Source organism: Thalassophryne amazonica, chromosome 14 (assembly GCF_902500255.1).
Source record: "Thalassophryne amazonica chromosome 14, fThaAma1.1, whole genome shotgun sequence".
Classification (NCBI taxonomy): Eukaryota; Metazoa; Chordata; class Actinopteri; order Batrachoidiformes; family Batrachoididae; genus Thalassophryne; species Thalassophryne amazonica.
This window is the reverse complement of record NC_047116.1, coordinates 30,546,965-30,564,421: the sequence shown is the minus strand read 5'-3', so window position 1 is coordinate 30,564,421 and position 17,457 is coordinate 30,546,965. Positions and strand designations below refer to the sequence as shown.

The 17,457-nt window shown below is 41.2% G+C and overlaps 1 protein-coding gene across 4 annotated transcripts in view; it reads right to left on the bottom strand.

Annotated features, from left to right (window-relative positions):
* Positions 1–17,457, bottom strand: part of stk39 (serine threonine kinase 39) — a 105,132-nt gene that overhangs the window by 85,507 nt on the left and 2,168 nt on the right. For 3 of the 4 annotated variants that reach the window (XM_034187084.1, XM_034187083.1, XM_034187085.1), the window contains exons 2-3: positions 14,807–14,919; positions 11,000–11,108 (exon numbers count right to left, since the gene is read on the bottom strand). In XM_034187084.1, the coding sequence (XP_034042975.1) occupies positions 11,000–11,108; positions 14,807–14,919 (222 nt within the window). Of the gene's footprint in view, positions 1–10,999; positions 11,109–14,806; positions 14,920–17,457 lie in introns of those variants that run through there. The other variant, XM_034187086.1, reaches the window with a different exon arrangement.

Below are 17,457 nucleotides of genomic sequence, written 5' to 3'. Positions count from 1 at the left end.
GTTACCTGTGCTGCTCCACAGCCTGTCCAGTGGATTTTTATTTTATTTTTTAGCACTGTTGTCGTGCGTTACCTGTGCTGCTCCAGCAGCCTGTCCAGTGGATTTTTATTTTATTTTTTAGCACTGTTGTCGTGCGTTACCTGTGCTGCTCCACAGCCTGTCCAGTGGATTTTGATTTTATTTTTTTGGGCGCTGTTGTCGTGCGTTGCCTGTGCTGCTCCACAGCCTGTCCAGTGGATTTTGATTTTATTTTTTTGGGCGCTGTTGTCGTGCGTTGCCTGTGCTGCTCCACAGCCTGTCTAGTGGATTTTTATTTTATTTTAGCACTGTTGTCGTGCGTTGCCTGTGCTGCTCCACAGCCTGTCTAGTGGATTTTTATTTTATTTTAGCACTGTTGTCGTGCGTTACCTGTGCTGCTCCACAGCCTGTCTAGTGGATTTTTATTTTGTTTTAGCACTGTTGTCGTGCGTTACCTGTGCTGCTCCACAGCCTGTCTAGTGGATTTTTATTTTGTTTTAGCACTGTTGTCGTGCGTTACCTGTGCTGCTCCACAGCCTGTCTAGTGGATTTTTATTTTGTTTTAGCACTGTTGTCGTGCGTTACCTGTGCTGCTCCACAGCCTGTCTAGTGGATTTTTATTTTGTTTTAGCACTGTTGTCGTGCGTTACCTGTGCTGCTCCACAGCCTGTCTAGTGGATTTTTATTTTGTTTTAGCACTGTTGTCGTGCGTTACCTGTGCTGCTCCACAGCCTGTCTAGTGGATTTTTATTTTGTTTTAGCACTGTTGTCGTGCGTTACCTGTGCTGCTCCACAGCCTGTCTAGTGGATTTTTATTTTGTTTTAGCACTGTTGTCGTGCGTTACCTGTGCTGCTCCACAGCCTGTCTAGTGGATTTTTATTTGTTTTAGCACTGTTGTCGTGCGTTACCTGTGCTGCTCCACAGCCTGTCTAGTGGATTTTTATTTTGTTTTAGCACTGTTGTCGTGCGTTACCTGTGCTGCTCCACAGCCTGTCTAGTGGATTTTTATTTTGTTTTAGCACTGTTGTCGTGCGTTACCTGTGCTGCTCCACAGCCTGTCTAGTGGATTTTTATTTTGTTTTAGCACTGTTGTCGTGCGTTACCTGTGCTGCTCCACAGCCTGTCTAGTGGATTTTTATTTTGTTTTAGCACTGTTGTCGTGCGTTACCTGTGCTGCTCCACAGCCTGTCTAGTGGATTTTTATTTTGTTTTAGCACTGTTGTCGTGCGTTACCTGTGCTGCTCCACAGCCTGTCTAGTGGATTTTTATTTTGTTTTAGCACTGTTGTCGTGCGTTACCTGTGCTGCTCCACAGCCTGTCTAGTGGATTTTTATTTTGTTTTAGCACTGTTGTCGTGCGTTACCTGTGCTGCTCCACAGCCTGTCTAGTGGATTTTTATTTTGTTTTAGCACTGTTGTCGTGCGTTACCTGTGCTGCTCCACAGCCTGTCTAGTGGATTTTTATTTTGTTTTAGCACTGTTGTCGTGCGTTACCTGTGCTGCTCCACAGCCTGTCTAGTGGATTTTTATTTTGTTTTAGCACTGTTGTCGTGCGTTACCTGTGCTGCTCCACAGCCTGTCTAGTGGATTTTTATTTTGTTTTAGCCCTGTTGTCGTGCGTTACCTGTGCTGCTCCACAGCCTGTCTAGTGGATTTTTATTTTGTTTTAGCACTGTTGTCGTGCGTTACCTGTGCTGCTCCACAGCCTGTCTAGTGGATTTTTATTTTGTTTTAGCACTGTTGTCGTGCGTTACCTGTGCTGCTCCACAGCCTGTCTAGTGGATTTTTATTTTGTTTTAGCACTGTTGTCGTGCGTTACCTGTGCTGCTCCACAGCCTGTCTAGTGGATTTTTATTTTGTTTTAGCACTGTTGTCGTGCGTTACCTGTGCTGCTCCACAGCCTGTCTAGTGGATTTTTATTTTGTTTTAGCACTGTTGTCGTGCGTTACCTGTGCTGCTCCACAGCCTGTCTAGTGGATTTTTATTTTGTTTTAGCACTGTTGTCGTGCGTTACCTGTGCTGCTCCACAGCCTGTCTAGTGGATTTTTATTTTGTTTTAGCACTGTTGTCGTGCGTTACCTGTGCTGCTCCACAGCCTGTCTAGTGGATTTTTATTTTGTTTTAGCACTGTTGTCGTGCGTTACCTGTGCTGCTCCACAGCCAGTCTAGTGGATTTTTATTTTGTTTTAGCACTGTTGTCGTGCGTTACCTGTGCTGCTCCACAGCCTGTCTAGTGGATTTCTATTTTGTTTTAGCACTGTTGTCGTGCGTTACCTGTGCTGCTCCACAGCCTGTCTAGTGGATTTTTATTTTGTTTTAGCACTGTTGTCGTGCGTTGCCTGTGCTGCTCCACAGCCTGTCCAGTGGATTTTTATTTTTATTTTATTTTATTTTTTAGCACTGTTGTTGTGCGTTACCTGTGCTGCTCCACAGCCTGTCCAGTGGATTTTTATTTTTATTTTATTTTATTTTTTAGCACTGTTGTCGTGCGTTACCTGTGCTGCTCCACAGCCTGTCTAGTGGAGTTTTATTTTTATTTTATTTTATTTTTTAGCACTGTTGTTGTGCGTTACCTGTGCTGCTCCACAGCCTGTCTAGTGGAGTTTTATTTTTATTTTATTTTATTTTTTAGCACTGTTGTTGTGCGTTACCTGTGCTGCTCCACAGCCTGTCTAGTGGATTTTTATTTTATTTTAGCACTGTTGTCGTGCGTTACCTGTGCTGCTCCACAGCCTGTCTAGTGTCGGATTCCCTGTTTGGGAATCCGCTAGCTTAGCGTAGCTACTAGCTCTTAGCCGTTTTAGCATGGCGGCTTCTCCTGTCTCTCCCGTACTTTTCTGCTCTGGGTGTGAAATGTTTAGTTATTCCTCGGCCTCTTTTAGCAGTAACGGTACATGTAATAAGTGCAGCTTATTCGTAGCTTTGGAGGCCAGGCTGGGCGAATTGGAGGCTCGGCTCCGCACCGTGGAAAATTCTACAGCTAGCCAGGCCCCTGTAGTCGGTGCGGACCAAGGTAGCTTAGCCGCCGTTAGTTCCCCCCTGGCAGACCCCGTGCAGTCGGGAAGGCAGGCTGACTGGGTGACTGTGAGGAGGAAGCGTAGCCCTAAACAGAAGCCCCGTGTACACCGTCAACCCGTTCACATCTCTAACCGTTTTTCCCCACTCGACGATACACTCGCCGAGGATCAAACTCTGGTTATTGGCGACTCTGTTTTGAGAAATGTGAAGTTAGCGACACCAGCAACCATTGTCAATTGTCTTCCGGGGGCCAGAGCAGGCGACATCGAAGGACATTTGAAATTGCTGGCTAAGGCTAAGCGTAAATTTGGTAAGATTGTAATTCACGTCGGCAGTAATGACACTCGGTTACGCCAATCGGAGGTCACTAAAATTAACATTGAATCGGTGTGTAACTTTGCAAAAACAATGTCGGACTCTGTTGTTTTCTCTGGGCCCCTCCCCAATCAGACCGGGAGTGACATGTTTAGCCGCATGTTCTCCTTGAATTGCTGGCTGTCTGAGTGGTGTCCAAAAAATGAGGTGGGCTTCATTGATAATTGGCAAAGCTTCTGGGGAAAACCTGGTCTTGTTAGGAGAGACGGCATCCATCCCACTTTAGAGGGAGCAGCTCTCATTTCTAGAAATCTGGCCAATTTTTTGGGATCCTCCAAACTGTGACTGTCTAGCGTTGGGACCAGGAGGCAGAGCTGTGGTCTTATACACCTCTCTGCAGCTTCTCTCCCCCTGCCATCCCCCTATTACCCCATCCCCGTAGAGACGGTGCCTGCTCCCAGACCACCAATAACTAGCAAAAATCTATTTAAGCATAAAAATTCAAAAAGAAAAAATAATATAGCACCTTCAATTGCACCACAGACTAAAACAGTTAAATGTGGTCTATTAAACATTAGGTCTCTTTCTTCTAAGTCCCTGTTGGTAAATGATATAATAATTGATCAACGTATTGATTTATTCTGCCTAACAGAAACTTGGTTACAGCAGGATGAATATGTTAGTTTAAATGAGTCAACACCCCCGAGTCACACTAACTGTCAGAATGCTCGTAGCACGGGCCGGGGCGGAGGATTAGCAGCAATCTTCCATTCCAGCTTATTAATTAATCAAAAACCTAGACAGAGCTTTAATTCATTTGAAAGCTTGTCTCTTAGTCTTGTCCATCCAAATTGGAAGTCCCAAAAACCAGTTTTATTTGTTATTATCTATCGTCCACCTGGTCGTTACTGTGAGTTTCTCTGTGAATTTTCAGACCTTTTGTCTGACTTAGTGCTTAGCTCAGATAAGATAATTATAGTGGGCGATTTTAACATCCACACAGATGCTGAGAATGACAGCCTCAACACTGCATTTAATCTATTATTAGACTCTATCGGCTTTGCTCAAAAAGTAAATGAGTCCACCCACCACTTTAATCATATTTTAGATCTTGTTCTGACTTATGGTATGGAAATAGAAGACTTAACAGTATTCCCTGAAAACTCCCTTTTGTCTGATCATTTTTAAATAACATTTACATTTACCCTGATGGACTACCCTGCAGTGGGGAATAAGTTTCATTACACTAGAAGTCTTTCAGAAAGCGCTGTAACTAGGTTTAAGGATATGATTCCTTCTTTATGTTCTCTAATGTCATATACCAACACAGAGCAGAGTAGCTACCTAAACTCTGTAATGGAGTTAGAGTATCTTGTCAATAGTTTTACATCCTCATTGAAGACAACTTTGGATGCTGTAGCTCCTCTGAAAAAGAGAGCTTTAAATCAGAAGTGTCTGACTCTGTGGTATAACTCACAAACTCGTAGCTTAAAGCAGATAACCCGTAAGTTGGAGAGGAAATGGCGTCTCACTAATTTAGAAGATCTTCACTTAGCCTGGAAAAAGAGTTTGTTGCTCTATAAGAAAGCCCTTCGTGAAGCTAGGACATCTTTCTACTCATCACTAATTGAAGAAAATAAGAACAACCCCAGGTTTCTTTTCAGCACTGTAGCCAGGCTGACAAAGAGTCAGAGCTCTATTGAGCTGAGTATTCCATTAACTTTAACTAGTAATGACTTCATGACTTTCTTTGCTAACAAAATTTTGACTATTAGAGAAAAAATTACTCATAACCATCCCAAAGATGTATCGTTATCTTTGGCTGCTTTCAGTGATGCCGGTATTTGGTTAGACTCTTTCTCTCTGATTGTTCTGTCTGAGTTATTTTCATTAGTTACTTCATCCAAACCATCAACATGCTTATTAGACCCCATTCCTGCCAGGCTGCTCAAGGAAGTCCTACCATTATTTAATGCTTCAATCTTAAATATGATCAATCTATCTTTGTTAGTTGGTTATGTACCACAGGCCTTTAAGGTGGCAGTAATTAAACCATTACTTAAAAAGCCATCACTTGACCCAGCTATCTTAGCTAATTATAGGCCAATCTCCAACCTTCCTTTTCTCTCAAAGATTCTTGAGAGGGTAGTTGTAAAACAGCTAACTGATCACCTGCAGAGGAATGGTCTATTTGAAGAGTTTCAGTCAGGTTTTAGAATTCATCATAGTACAGAAACAGCATTAGTGAAGGTTACAAATGATCTTCTTATGGCTTCGGACAGTGGACTTATCTCTGTGCTTGTTCTGTTGGACCTCAGTGCTGCTTTTGATACTGTTGACCATAAAATTTTATTACAGAGATTAGAGCATGTCATAGGTATTAAAGGCATTGCGCTGCGGTGGTTTGAATCATATTTGTCTAATAGATTACAGTTTGTTCATGTAAATGGGGAATCTTCTTCACAGACTAAAGTTAATTATGGAGTTCCACAAGGTTCTGTGCTAGGACCAATTTTATTCACTTTATACATGCTTCCCTTGGGCAGTATTATTAGACGGTATTGCTTAAATTTTCATTGTTACGCAGATGATACCCAGCTTTATCTATCCATGAAGCCAGAGGATACGCACCAATTAGCTAAACTGCAGGATTGTCTTACAGACATAAAGACATGGATGACCTCTAATTTCCTGCTTTTAAACTCAGATAAAACTGAAGTTATTGTACTTGGCCCCACAAATTTTAGAAGCATGGTGTCTAACCAGATCGTTACTCTGGATGGCATTTCCCTGATCTCTAGTAATACTGTGAGAAATCTTGGAGTTATTTTTGATCAGGATATGTCATTCAAAGCGCATATTAAACAAATATGTAGGACTGCCTTTTTGCATTTACGCAATATCTCTAAAATCAGAAAGGTCTTGTCTCAGAGTGATGCTGAAAAACTAATTCATGCATTTGTTTCCTCTAGGCTGGACTATTGTAATTCATTATTATCAGGTTGTCCTAAAAGTTCCCTAAAAAGCCTTCAGTTGGTTCAGAATGCTGCAGCTAGAGTACTGACGGGGACTAGCAGGAGAGAGCATATCTCACCCGTGTTGGCCTCCCTTCATTGGCTTCCTGTTAATGCTAGAATAGAATTTAAAATTCTTCTTCTTACTTATAAGGTTTTGAATAATCAGGTCCCATCTTATCTTAGGGACCTCGTAGTACCATATTACCCCATTAGAGCGCTTCGCTCTCAGACTGCGGGCTTACTTGTAGTTCCTAGGGTTTGTAAGAGTAGAATGGGAGGCAGAGCCTTCAGCTTTCAGGCTCCTCTCCTGTGGAACCAGCTCCCAATTCAGATCAGGGAGACAGATACCCTCTCTACTTTTAAGATTAGGCTTAAAACTTTCCTTTTCGCTAAGGCTTATAGTTAGGGCTGGATCGGGTGACCCTGGACCATCCCTTGGTTATGTTGCTTTAGACGTAGACTGTTTCATAATTATTGTATGGCCTTGCCTTGCAATGTGGAGCGCCTTGGGGCAACTGTTTGTTGTGATTTGGCGCTATACAAGAAAAAAGTTGATTGATTGATTGATAATTGTCACAGTAACCGGTCTGATATTTTGGACCGGAAATCAGCCAATCAGAGCGTGTGTAGCATCACAACCATATAATAAAACTGATTATTTACAGGGATTATACCAAAGTGGCCCATTACTTATGCCCACCATCATCTTGGCTTTTATATTTTTTATTAATTTAGATCAAGTTGTAGAGCTTTGCTTTGAGTTTAAGGACAATAATTTTACAAATTTAAATTTTTTTGGAGTTTTTGTATTTTTTGCACTTGAAATGGCATCAACAAATTATAATGTGTGAAATACCAAGGGGCCAAATACTTTTGGACTGAACTGTAATTTCATGTCACTTGTAAGATAAATTATGATGTCAATCAATCAATCAACTTTTTTCTTGTATAGCGCCAAATCACAACAAACAGTTGCCCCAAGGCGCTCCACATTGCAAGGCAAGGCCATACAATAATTATGAAACACAGTCTACGTCTAAAGCAACATAACCAAGGGATGGTCCAGGGTCACCCGATCCAGCCCTAACTATAAGCCTTAGCGAAAAGGAAAGTTTTAAGCCTAATCTTAAAAGTAGAGAGGGTATCTGTCTCCCTGATCTGAATTGGGAGCTGGTTCCACAGGAGAGGAGCCTGAAAGCTGAAGGCTCTGCCTCCCATTCTACTCTTACAAACCCTAGGAACTACAAGTAAGCCCGCAGTCTGAGAGCGAAGCGCTCTAATGGGGTAATATGGTACTACGAGGTCCCTAAGATAAGATGGGACCTGATTATTCAAAACCTTATAAGTAAGAAGAAGAATTTTAAATTCTATTCTAGCATTAACAGGAAGCCAATGAAGGGAGGCCAACACGGGTGAGATATGCTCTCTCCTGCTAGTCCCCGTCAGTACTCTAGCTGCAGCATTCTGAACCAACTGAAGGCTTTTTAGGGAACTTTTAGGACAACCTGATAATAATGAATTACAATAGTCCAGCCTAGAGGAAACAAATGCATGAATTAGTTTTTCAGCATCACTCTGAGACAAGACCTTTCTGATTTTAGAGATATTGCGTAAATGCAAAAAGGCAGTCCTACATATTTGTTTAATATGCGCTTTGAATGACATATCCTGATCAAAAATAACTCCAAGATTTCTCACAGTATTACTAGAGATCAGGGAAATGCCATCCAGAGTAACGATCTGGTTAGACACCATGCTTCTAAGATTTGTGGGGCCAAGTACAATAACTTCAGTTTTATCTGAGTTTAAAAGCAGGAAATTAGAGGTCATCCATGTCTTTATGTCTGTAAGACAATCCTGCAGTTTAGCTAATTGGTGCGTATCCTCTGGCTTCATGGATAGATAAAGCTGGGTATCATCTGCGTAACAATGAAAATTTAAGCAATACCGTCTAATAATACTGCCCAAGGGAAGCATGTATAAAGTGAATAAAATTGGTCCTAGCACAGAACCTTGTGGAACTCCATAATTAACTTTAGTCTGTGAAGAAGATTCCCCATTTACATGAACAAACTGTAATCTATTAGACAAATATGATTCAAACCACCGCAGCGCAATGCCTTTAATACCTATGACATGCTCTAATCTCTGTAATAAAATTTTATGGTCAACAGTATCAAAAGCAGCACTGAGGTCCAACAGAACAAGCACAGAGATAAGTCCACTGTCCGAAGCCATAAGAAGATCATTTGTAACCTTCACTAATGCTGTTTCTGTACTATGATGAATTCTAAAACCTGACTGAAACTCTTCAAATAGACCATTCCTCTGCAGGTGATCAGTTAGCTGTTTTACAACTACCCTCTCAAGAATCTTTGAGAGAAAAGGAAGGTTGGAGATTGGCCTATAATTAGCTAAGATAGCTGGGTCAAGTGATGGCTTTTTAAGTAATGGTTTAATTACTGCCACCTTAAAGGCCTGTGGTACATAACCAACTAACAGATAGATTGATCATATTTAAGATTGAAGCATTAAATAATGGTAGGACTTCCTTGAGCAGCCTGGCAGGAATGGGGTCTAATAAGCATGTTGATGGTTTGGATGAAGTAACTAATGAAAATAACTCAGACAGAACAATCAGAGAGAAAGAGTCTAACCAAATACCGGCATCACTGAAAGCAGCCAAAGATAACGATACATCTTTGGGATGGTTATGAGTAATTTTTTCTCTAATAGTCAAAATTTTGTTAGCAAAGAAAGTCATGAAGTCATTACTAGTTAAAGTTAATGGAATACTCAGCTCAATAGAGCTCTGACTCTTTGTCAGCCTGGCTACAGTGCTGAAAAGAAACCTGGGGTTGTTCTTATTTTCTTCAATTAGTGATGAGTAGAAAGATGTCCTAGCTTCACGAAGGGCTTTCTTATAGAGCAACAAACTCTTTTTCCAGGCTAAGTGAAGATCTTCTAAATTAGTGAGACGCCATTTCCTCTCCAACTTACGGGTTATCTGCTTTAAGCTACGAGTTTGTGAGTTATACCACGGAGTCAGACACTTCTGATTTAAAGCTCTCTTTTTCAGAGGAGCTACAGCATCCAAAGTTGTCTTCAATGAGGATGTAAAACTATTGACAAGATACTCTAACTCCATTACAGAGTTTAGGTAGCTACTCTGCTCTGTGTTGGTATATGACATTAGAGAACATAAAGAAGGAATCATATCCTTAAACCTAGTTACAGCGCTTTCTGAAAGACTTCTAGTGTAATGAAACTTATTCCCCACTGCAGGGTAGTCCATCAGGGTAAATGTAAATGTTATTTAAAAATGATCAGACAAAAGGGAGTTTTCAGGGAATACTGTTAAGTCTTCTATTTCCATACCATAAGTCAGAACAAGATCTAAAATATGATTAAAGTGGTGGGTGGACTCATTTACTTTTTGAGCAAAGCCGATAGAGTCTAATAATAGATTAAATGCAGTGTTGAGGCTGTCATTCTCAGCATCTGTGTGGATGTTAAAATCGCCCACTATAATTATCTTATCTGAGCTAAGCACTAAGTCAGACAAAAGGTCTGAAAATTCACAGAGAAACTCACAGTAACGACCAGGTGGACGATAGATAATAACAAATAAAACTGGTTTTTGGGACTTCCAATTTGGATGGACAAGACTAAGAGACAAGCTTTCAAATGAATTAAAGCTCTGTCTAGGTTTTTGATTAATTAATAAGCTGGAATGGAAGATTGCTGCTAATCCTCCGCCCCGGCCCGTGCTACGAGCATTCTGACAGTTAGTGTGACTCGGGGGTGTTGACTCATTTAAACTAACATATTCATCCTGCTGTAACCAAGTTTCTGTTAGGCAGAATAAATCAATACGTTGATCAATTATTATATCATTTACCAACAGGGACTTAGAAGAAAGAGACCTAATGTTTAATAGACCACATTTAACTGTTTTAGTCTGTGGTGCAATTGAAGGTGCTATATTATTTTTTCTTTTTGAATTTTTATGCTTAAATAGATTTTTGCTAGTTATTGGTGGTCTGGGAGCAGGCACCGTCTCTACGGGGATGGGGTAATAGGGGGATGGCAGGGGGAGAGAAGCTGCAGAGAGGTGTATAAGACCACAGCTCTGCCTCCTGGTCCCAACGCTAGACAGTCACAGTTTGGAGGATCCCAAAAAATTGGCCAGATTTCTAGAAATGAGAGCTGCTCCCTCTAAAGTGGGATGGATGCCGTCTCTCCTAACAAGACCAGGTTTTCCCCAGAAGCTTTGCCAATTATCAATGAAGCCCACCTCATTTTTTGGACACCACTCAGACAGCCAGCAATTCAAGGAGAACATGCGGCTAAACATGTCACTCCCGGTCTGATTGGGGAGGGGCCCAGAGAAAACAACAGAGTCCGACATTGTTTTTGCAAAGTTACATGTGAGCATAATCACTTTGTACATCATCACAATCTTTTATCAGAACATCTAACAATTTCCTGTCAATCAATCATAGCACGTCTTTAAATGAGAAGGAAGGAGCATTTTTAATGTAGCATTGTCACATTCACTAAGCATTCATGTATTATTGAGTCATGTGTAGGATATGGTTTCCTCATGAGGTCTGGAAGCGGCAGCTTACCACCACTGAGAAGCTTCATGACTAACCAAAGTTCATCCTTCACCACAAAGGAAGTGTAGTAGGTGACAACATTTGGATGGTTGCACTGGCTCATTGCTTGAATTTCTTTCTGTTGTGAAACAGGAGGAAAAGAAACATGAAATTCTGTTAAAGCAGACAAACTAGCACAATTCTGTTTTCACTACTACACTCAACAAAAATATAAACGCAACACTTTTGGTTTTGCTGCCATTTTGTATGAGATGAACTCAAAGATCTAAAACTTTTTCCACATACACAATATTACCATTTCCCTCAAATATTGTTCACAAACCAGTCTAAAGCTGTGATAGTGAGCACTTCTCCTTTGCTGAGATAATCCATCCCACCTTACAGGTGTGCCATACCAAGATGCTGATTAGACACCATGATTAGTGCACAGGTGTGTCTTAGACTGTCCACAATAAAAGGCCACTCTGAAAGGTGCAGTTTTGTTTTATTGGGGGGGATACCAGTCAGTATCTGGTGTGACCACCATTTGCCTCATGCAGTGCAACACATCTCCTTCGCATAGAGTTGATCAGGTTGTCAATTGTGGCCTGTGGAATGTTGGTCCACTCCTCTTCAATGGTTGTGCGAAGTTGCTGGATATTGGCAGGAACTGGTACACGCTGTCGTATACGCCGGTCCAGAGCATCCCAAACATGCTCAATGGGTGACATGTCCGGTGAGTATGCCGGCCATGCAAGAACTGGGACATTTTCAGCTTCCAAGAATTGTGTACAGATCCTTGCAACATGGGGCCGTGCATTATCCTGCTGCAACATGAGGTGATGTTCTTGGATGTATGGCACAACAATGGGCCTCAGGATCTCGTCACGGTATCTCTGTGCATTCAAAATGCCATCAATAAAATGCACCTGTGTTCTTCGTCCATAACAGACGCCTGCCCATACCATAACCCCACCGCCACCATGGGCCACTCGATCCACAACATTGACATCAGAAAACTGCTCACCCACACGACGCCACACACGCTGTCTGCCATCTGCCCTGGACAGTGTGAACCGGGATTCATCCGTGAAGAGAACACCTCTCCAACGTGCCAAACGTCAGCGAATGTGAGCATTTGCCCACTCAAGTCGGTGACGACAACGAACTGGAGTCAGGTCGAGACCCCGATGAGGACGACAAGCATGCAGATGAGCTTCCCTGAGATGGTTTCTGACAGTTTGTGCAGAAATTCTTTGGTTATGCAAAGCGATTGTTTCAGCAGCTGTCCGAGTGTCTGGTCTCAGACGATCTTGGAGGTGAACATGCTGGATGTGGAGGTCTTGGGCTGGTGTGGTTACACGTGGTCTGCGGTTGTGAGGCTGGTTGGATGTACTGCCAAATTCTCTGAAACGCCTTTGGAGACGGCTTGTGGTAGAGAAATGAACATTCAATACACGAGCAACAGCTCTGGTTGACATTCCTGCTGTCAGCATGCCAATTGCACGCTCCCTCAAATCTTGCAACATCTGTGCTGTGTGATAAAACTGCACCTTTCAGAGTGGCCTTTTATTGTGGACAGTCTAAGGCACACCTGTGCACTAATAATGGGTACAGTAGTTCAGTAATAGTAGTTAGACACCCTCCAGCTTTGCAACGTGAGAAGCATTACCTGTGAACACAAACATGTCATCTGACATCTACATATACATCATACATATACATCATCATGACATCTACATAACAGTGAAAGTTAATCCCATAGCTTCAAATAACCTGGCCAAGAGGGGCTGCATAAATTGAGAATAGTGATGGATCCAGAACAAATCCTTGAAATATCCCACACTTCAATTTTGGGCATTCAGAGGTAGCACCATTATAGAATATACATTGTGAACAACCTGACAAATAAGATTGCAGTCATGAGAGTACTTGACCAGAGATATCAAAATTTGTTTCAAATGTCTTCAATGAAATGCTGTGATCAACAGTGTCACAATAGGGAGTAAGGTCCAACAACAGCAGCTGAAGTCTAAAGAGCTTCTGAAATACGGACAATGTTGCTTCAAAGTGTGTGTCAGCATAAGTAGGGCCTTCACAGATGTGCTAGGTATCATGACAGACCTTATCTTTTAATGGAGCAACAACCTGGAAAGTATTCCCCCATCCCCACCCCCTTAGCCCAGAGACCACAGCATCAATTATTTCCATAGTTAGAAACTTTGACTCATCTGACCATAACATGCATTTCTACTGTGAGTACGCCCAATTCAAACAACTACGACAGAAAAGTATACTGCATTTCTGAGTGCTTAACTTAAGTCAACTTAGGGGCATTAGATGGACCAGTTTAGCTTAACAATGTTACTCATAAGTGAGGTTTAATTAATTTAAAGTCACTATTCCAAATCAACACACAATCTTAATAAAAATATTTAAAATAACTGGCAAACCCAAAATTGTGAATAACCTTAGAGCATGTAAAAGTGCCTTCCAGCAAGACAATGAACCTCAAATTGCTCCCTTCCCAAACCAAGAAAGGTATGTAGATAGACAGACAGACAGACTAAAACAAATTAAACAAAAAAAAAAGTGTGTCTAAAAAAAGTCCCATCCTGTCTATGGCTGATGCTGAGACTCTGATACATGCATTTATTTCTTCCAGATTGGACTACTGCAATGTTCTATTTTCTGGTTTACTGTAGTCCAGCATTAGGGATCTTCAATTAGTTTAAAATGCTGCTGCCAGACTTCTGACACAAAGCAGAAGGTTAGACCATATTACACCCGTTTCGGCAACCCTTTATTGGCTTCTTGTCTCTTTGAGATCGCATTTTAAGGTGCTGTTACTGGCCTATAAAATTGTTCATAGACTGGCACCTCCCTATCTGGCTGACATGGTTAAGCCCTATGTAATGGCTCGGGCCTTGCATTCGCAGGGTGCAGGACTGCTATGGATTCCTAGAGTGAATAAAAAGTCTGCGGGTCACACAGTCTTTTCCTGTCGTTCCCCGGCTCTGTGGAATGATCTCCCTGCATGGATACGGCAGTCAGACTCTGTGGAGATTTTTAAGTCCAGATTGATGACTCATGTTTTTTACCGTTTTATCGTTAGTATTTTATGTGATTGCGTGTTTTCTTTTATTCTTTTTATTTTTTATGTTTTTATTCTTTTATTGTGGTTTTTAATCTTTTGATTCATGTTGCTCTGTTTTTTTTGTGTGTGTGTGTTGTGTGAAGCGCCTTGAGGTGACCATGTCATGAATTGGTGCTATACAAATTAATAAAATTTGAATTTGAGGAAGGTGATAAATCAATTTGTAATACAATTGGGTATTTTTCAGCAAAATAATTGTTTAAAGTGCAGCTATTTCAAGATTGTGAGTTGCACTAAATCACACATTTGAGTTGGCAAAATGCAACAAAATTTGGCTAAAGTTGCAAATTTAAGTTGTCCAACTAATTTACTTAAATTAAACTGAAAATGTCTGCAGCTGTTTGCCTTACATTTTTAAGTTGTCTCAGCTTGAAAGGAACAGTAGATTTACAGATATCAGATCATTTACTTTTATTTGTATTTCACACAGTCGTTTTTAACTAAGGTTTATTCAACAAAGCACATAACTCAAGGAAATTCATTACTGCCTTTAATAAGAAACACAGTATAATCAATCACTAATGCATATTAATAAGTACACAAAGTAAGTATATAAGTATATTAAATAAGTAGCATACACACATGATCATATGGACCACAAGGAAAGCAGCATTAGAGATGGGGAAAAAAGCACTTTGTGGACTCAGGCTGAGAAAATAGTCTGTATTTACAGTACTCACCAATAGCTCATCCATGCTGGTCTGGCATTTTTCCAGGTTGATTCTCTTTATGGCCACGCGCTCCTGTCTGGGGGTACAAAGGGCTGCCTGCACCACAGCTGTGGCCCCGCTGCCTGGAACCACAGCCACAACAGAGCACTTAAAACAACAACAAGAAGGACAGACAGGGGCAAACAGGCTCAACAATAACTGAAAGAGAAGCTGAGAAGCTGCTGCAAAACTAATAAAACTAATGAAAGCACTTTCCTTCAATTGCCATACTTTTCAGTATCTTAAGGGGAACTTATCTTGCCTATAGTATATCAACAGTGACCTGAGATGACATCAAGGGCAGCACTTCACCATGTCACTTGCTTAAAGGCTTTGTTTAAATCAGGTCACACTAGAGTAGTAACATTATTCACAATGACAAGCAGCATATTACTGCTGGCAAAAGTTAAGAAGTTCAGAACACTGAACTAGACAACTTACAAACACATAACAGTCATTATTATCACTTACTGAGGCATTGCTAGGCCATTAGCATAGATTTACGTTGACGGTACCTGGCTATACCCACCCGCTGTGCGTAAACAAATGACGTCATAGTGCGCAGCCCAAGAACTGTCCGCAGAGGAAAAAAACTAAAAAGGCAAGAAGTGTGTGTTGGTCCCAATATGGATATTCCAGATGATTTTCTCATGGATAGTATGACAATGAACAGCAGCCAGAGCAGCCAGCTTGAAGAGGACGCACTGCCGAATTTGGAGAGCAATGTGCGCCAGCTGACACGACAAAAGTTAAGTGAGCCAACTTTTTATGTACGCATTACGTGTTGTGTATCTCAGTAAAAAGTGCCAATAATGCAAATAACATGCTGTTGTAGTGCGGTATGCATTTTCTGAGTCCCTCCGTCCATGCCGTCGCCCGCAATGACTGATATTCGCCCTCGTTATCTGTCATTTTGGGCGACTGGGCATGAACGTCGGGCCTCTGAAAATGCATACCACCCTCCAAAAAGCATGTTATTGTATTATTATTATCACTTACTGAGGCGTTGCTGGGCCGGTAGCAGAGATTTACGTTTACGCTACCTGTCTATACCAGCCCGCAGTAGGAGGCGGGTACCCCAATACCCACCAGCTGTGCATAAAGTGATGATGTCATAGCATGCGCAACCCAAGAACTGTCCGCAGACGATAACATGAAAAGGCAAGAAGTGTGTGTTGGTCCCAAAATGGATATTCCAGATGATTTTATCATGGATAGTCCGACAATGAACAGCAGCCAAAGCAGCCAGCTCGATGAGAACACCCTGAAGAATTTGAAGAGCAGCGTGGTACCAGCCAACATGACAAAAGTCAAAGTGAGCCAACTTTTTATGTATGTGTTTGCTGCGTGTTGTGCGTTTTGAAATGACATTAAATATTGTTAATGTGATTCCACGTGTTGTGTATCTCAGTAAGTGATAATAATGCAAATAACATACAGCTGTCGTGCGGTATGCATTTTCAGAGTCCCTCCGTCCATGACCAGTTGCCCGCAATGACAGATATTCGCCTGAGTTAGACAAGGGCGAATATCTGTCATTGTGGGCGAGTGGGCATGGACGTCGGGCCTCTGAAAATGCATACCGCCCTCCAAAAGCATGTTATTGTATTAGCAGCACACAGTTGTGGTGCTATTTATTACCCACTGGTCATGTTGTTACTTTACCTTCAACTGTCAGCAATTATTCAGAATAAATGTACTCAACAAAACAGATTCCTACAACTTCATTTTCATTTTTAAGTGCATATGATGTCAGTAAATGTTGTCAATATTTTGAATTCAACTTATGGACATGTAGTCCAATTGCACGGTTTGTACAACCAGTAATTCAAAATCTACAAATATTCCACTGGGTTTTGTCAATTAAGTCATTTTATATTGAAACAATTATAATCCTATGTAACCTTAATTTAGAGCTGCTCATAAAAGCTGATATTAAATCCAGTCTTGGTGTAGAACTGTTAAATCAGTCAAAATCACTTTGTGTCTAATTTAACCAAATTAAAAACGCCTTGACATTTGAAATTACATTAGACCAGTTAAAACTGACCTAATATCTGGTTTAAGCCCATTTAAACATATATTAATGAGTTTAAAAGTAAAAAAAAAACCCATCAGTTCAAAATTATTTTATCCAACACCAACAGCATAAAAAGGGGGCAAATCCTCATGTTTGAGAACTGCATTTTGCTTGACTTAAATAATTAATTACCCATTGGAATAGCTGACAATTATTTTCCTGTGATTTGACTAATTGTGTAATTGCTGCAGCTGTAGTGCTCACTATGCTATCACACTGTGCACCAGCAATAGTGACAACAGTGAGACAGATATAGGTCACGTTCACATTAAGGGCTGAACTGATCAGAATTCTAGCTGGTGTTTTTTTCCCCATGTCCTTTTTTTTTCCTTTGGATGGTTCACATTTGGAAATAATATGCATCCATCTGATTGTTGGCACAACAGACACATAAGCAACTCTTACACCTTTGCTGAGTTTGGCACTATTTCACACACACCCCGAGTACAAACTTGACTGACTTCCCCGTGCAAATGGTCTGGCCACATTTGGTGCCAAGTCATCCTGAGAGAGCACACCACTTGGTAAATGGGAAAAATTT